The sequence below is a fragment of the Polistes canadensis genome, unplaced genomic scaffold (assembly GCF_001313835.1).
Source record: "Polistes canadensis isolate GaletaPanama2010 unplaced genomic scaffold, ASM131383v1 scaffold_243, whole genome shotgun sequence".
Taxonomy (NCBI): Eukaryota; Metazoa; Arthropoda; class Insecta; order Hymenoptera; family Vespidae; genus Polistes; species Polistes canadensis.
In genome coordinates, this window is record NW_014569790.1 from 118,180 (window position 1) to 120,212 (window position 2,033).

Below are 2,033 nucleotides of genomic sequence, written 5' to 3' on the forward strand. Positions count from 1 at the left end.
ACAAAAAACATATCGTTTGAATTTTGTTGTTTTTTCTTGTGTGTGTGTAGAACAAGCGTTATTTTATGACACCTTGGATGATGGTAATGATGACGACAATATCGGCGCTTACACTATCCTTGTTCCTTGTTGAACAGGATTGTGCGTTCATTGCTGTTTTCGGTGGCAAGGTAGACATTTTCGAACGTAAGTGTGAAGTAATGATCGATTAATTAATTTTAATCATTTTTTATTTTTTTTTTATTTTGATTTATATTAAAAAACACAATTCTAATAATGGAAATATTTTTTCGTTTGATTTTATTAGGTGTGATCGTGTTGTTATTTGTTATCACGTTTTCCTATTTATGGTTCGTCGTGTATAGTACGTACAAGGGTCTTGAAATAAAAAAAGGATTAACGCACGAAGTACACAGTGTCAACAAGAAAGATCCATTATCGATTGCAGAAGGTTCAAAATCGTTTCACGTGACAGCTAATAAACCCAACGAGGTTTAAAGTTCTTCTCTTTTCTTTTTTAAGAAAAAAGATGTGAAAAATAAGTAACAAACCGAAAAAAATAAAAACGCACACACACATACACATATACATATATAGATACACACAACAAATAGATGTTTAAGATATAATATGTTCAAGTAAAAGAAAAAAAAAAATAAATACAAATACATACATACATATATCTGTATCTTATAAGTGTATGCGCAGGACGAATTCATTTTAATCGCTTCCATCGTATATATACAATACACAATAAAAAAAAAGAAAGAAGAAAAAGAAACAACCCTAAACGTGTACGCATACGAGTGTTCGTTACGAATCAAAGTGATGATTTAGCAAAAAAAAAAAGAGTTGAACTAAATGGAATATAAAAATCATGATTATAATAATACGAATAAATCGATAAGCTTTTATGATCGATTTGTATATAATATAGTATCGTTTTATCTCTTTGAGAAGAAGGGGGAAAAGGTTTTGAGGGGTGGGAGTGGGAGTAGGGGTTGTAAGATATTATTTACTTGTTGATTGATGTTTTAATGCGATGAAGAAAATATGAACGTAACTCTTTCTCTTTGTGTACGAGAATTTACGAAGCATAATTAATTTTATTTCGCAATTGAAAATCTAATAATCTTCGGTGAAAGTACAATCTTTAATCTATATTTTATTTGTTATTATTTTTTTTCAGTTTTTTTTTTGTATGAAGCGGGAATTTAAAATGTTACCTAATGAGAATAAATGAATAAATATAATTTTGAAATTCATAAGATCGATACCAACCTATAATACTATTACTGCCAGTTCCAAATGCGCACATGCATTGAGCACTTCCCGGAACTTGAAATTTGCAAAAACTCCAGCTCGAACTAAAATACTTTGGTAAAAAAGTAGCTGATGCTAAACTAGATTGACGATTCAATTTCTGATCCTCTACTGCGAATACATGTACTGTACCATGATCGCTCGCAACGCATAACCACGTTGAATCGTGATTGAAATTTATGCTAAAAAATAAAATTTTAAGGTATTAAAATAAAACAGTTACATATAAAAAAATAATCAGTTAAATTCCTCTTAAACTATTTACCAATATATATTTGCATGATTTGCTCCTCTTCGTAATTTATTGATCATATTACCGCTTTGTGTATCAAATACCCTTATCAGAGTACCCTTTTCAGAAGCTGTAGCAAGTCGAGTACCTTGTAGATTTAAAGCTATGCATGATAATGGTGTTTCGTGTGCTTCTATGTTTAAAGGCTGTTTTTCTGTATTTGCTAGGTCTATAACTATAAAAACAAAAGATGATACAATCCAATATGTTCCTTTCATAGTTTAATACAATAATTTACCTTGAACATGACCATTTTTACGTCCTGGGAATGCAAGCAAAGAATTGTTACTGTTCGGACACAAAACACACAATCCTCTCGGATTGGGATTGGTTTCGAAGACATGCAATTGCTGCGGGTTTTGTGTAAAAGTATAAACCTTTATAACACCTTCTAATATCACTACTATCCTATCTCTTC

At 30.6% G+C, this 2,033-nt stretch overlaps 3 protein-coding genes across 5 annotated transcripts in view; 1 reads left to right on the forward strand and 2 right to left on the reverse strand.

Annotated features, from left to right (window-relative positions):
- LOC106790505 overlaps positions 1–754 on the forward strand; it is a 2,893-nt gene extending 2,139 nt beyond the window's left edge. The window contains exons 4-5 of the mRNA XM_014755461.1: positions 51–186; positions 308–754. Of these exons, the coding sequence (XP_014610947.1) occupies positions 51–186; positions 308–498 (327 nt within the window). The 3' untranslated portion in view covers positions 499–754. The remainder of the gene's footprint in view (positions 1–50; positions 187–307) is intronic.
- LOC106790509 (UPF0193 protein EVG1 homolog) overlaps positions 1–1,360 on the reverse strand; it is a 5,849-nt gene extending 4,489 nt beyond the window's left edge. The window contains exon 1 of one of the 2 annotated variants that reach the window (XM_014755470.1): positions 1,282–1,332. The gene's annotated coding sequence lies outside the window, so the exon portion shown is untranslated. Of the gene's footprint in view, positions 1–1,281 lie in introns of both variants that reach the window. The other variant, XM_014755468.1, reaches the window with a different exon arrangement.
- Positions 460–2,033, reverse strand: part of LOC106790507 (WD repeat domain phosphoinositide-interacting protein 3) — a 12,588-nt gene continuing 11,014 nt past the window's right edge. Inside the window, exons 4-6 of one of the 2 annotated variants that reach the window (XM_014755465.1) lie at positions 1,854–2,027; positions 1,589–1,790; positions 460–1,505 (exon numbers count right to left, since the gene is read on the reverse strand). In XM_014755465.1, coding sequence (XP_014610951.1) covers positions 1,223–1,505; positions 1,589–1,790; positions 1,854–2,027 — 659 coding nt within the window. In that variant the 3' untranslated portion in view covers positions 460–1,222. The remainder of the gene's footprint in view (positions 1,506–1,588; positions 1,791–1,853; positions 2,028–2,033) is intronic. The other variant, XM_014755464.1, reaches the window with a different exon arrangement.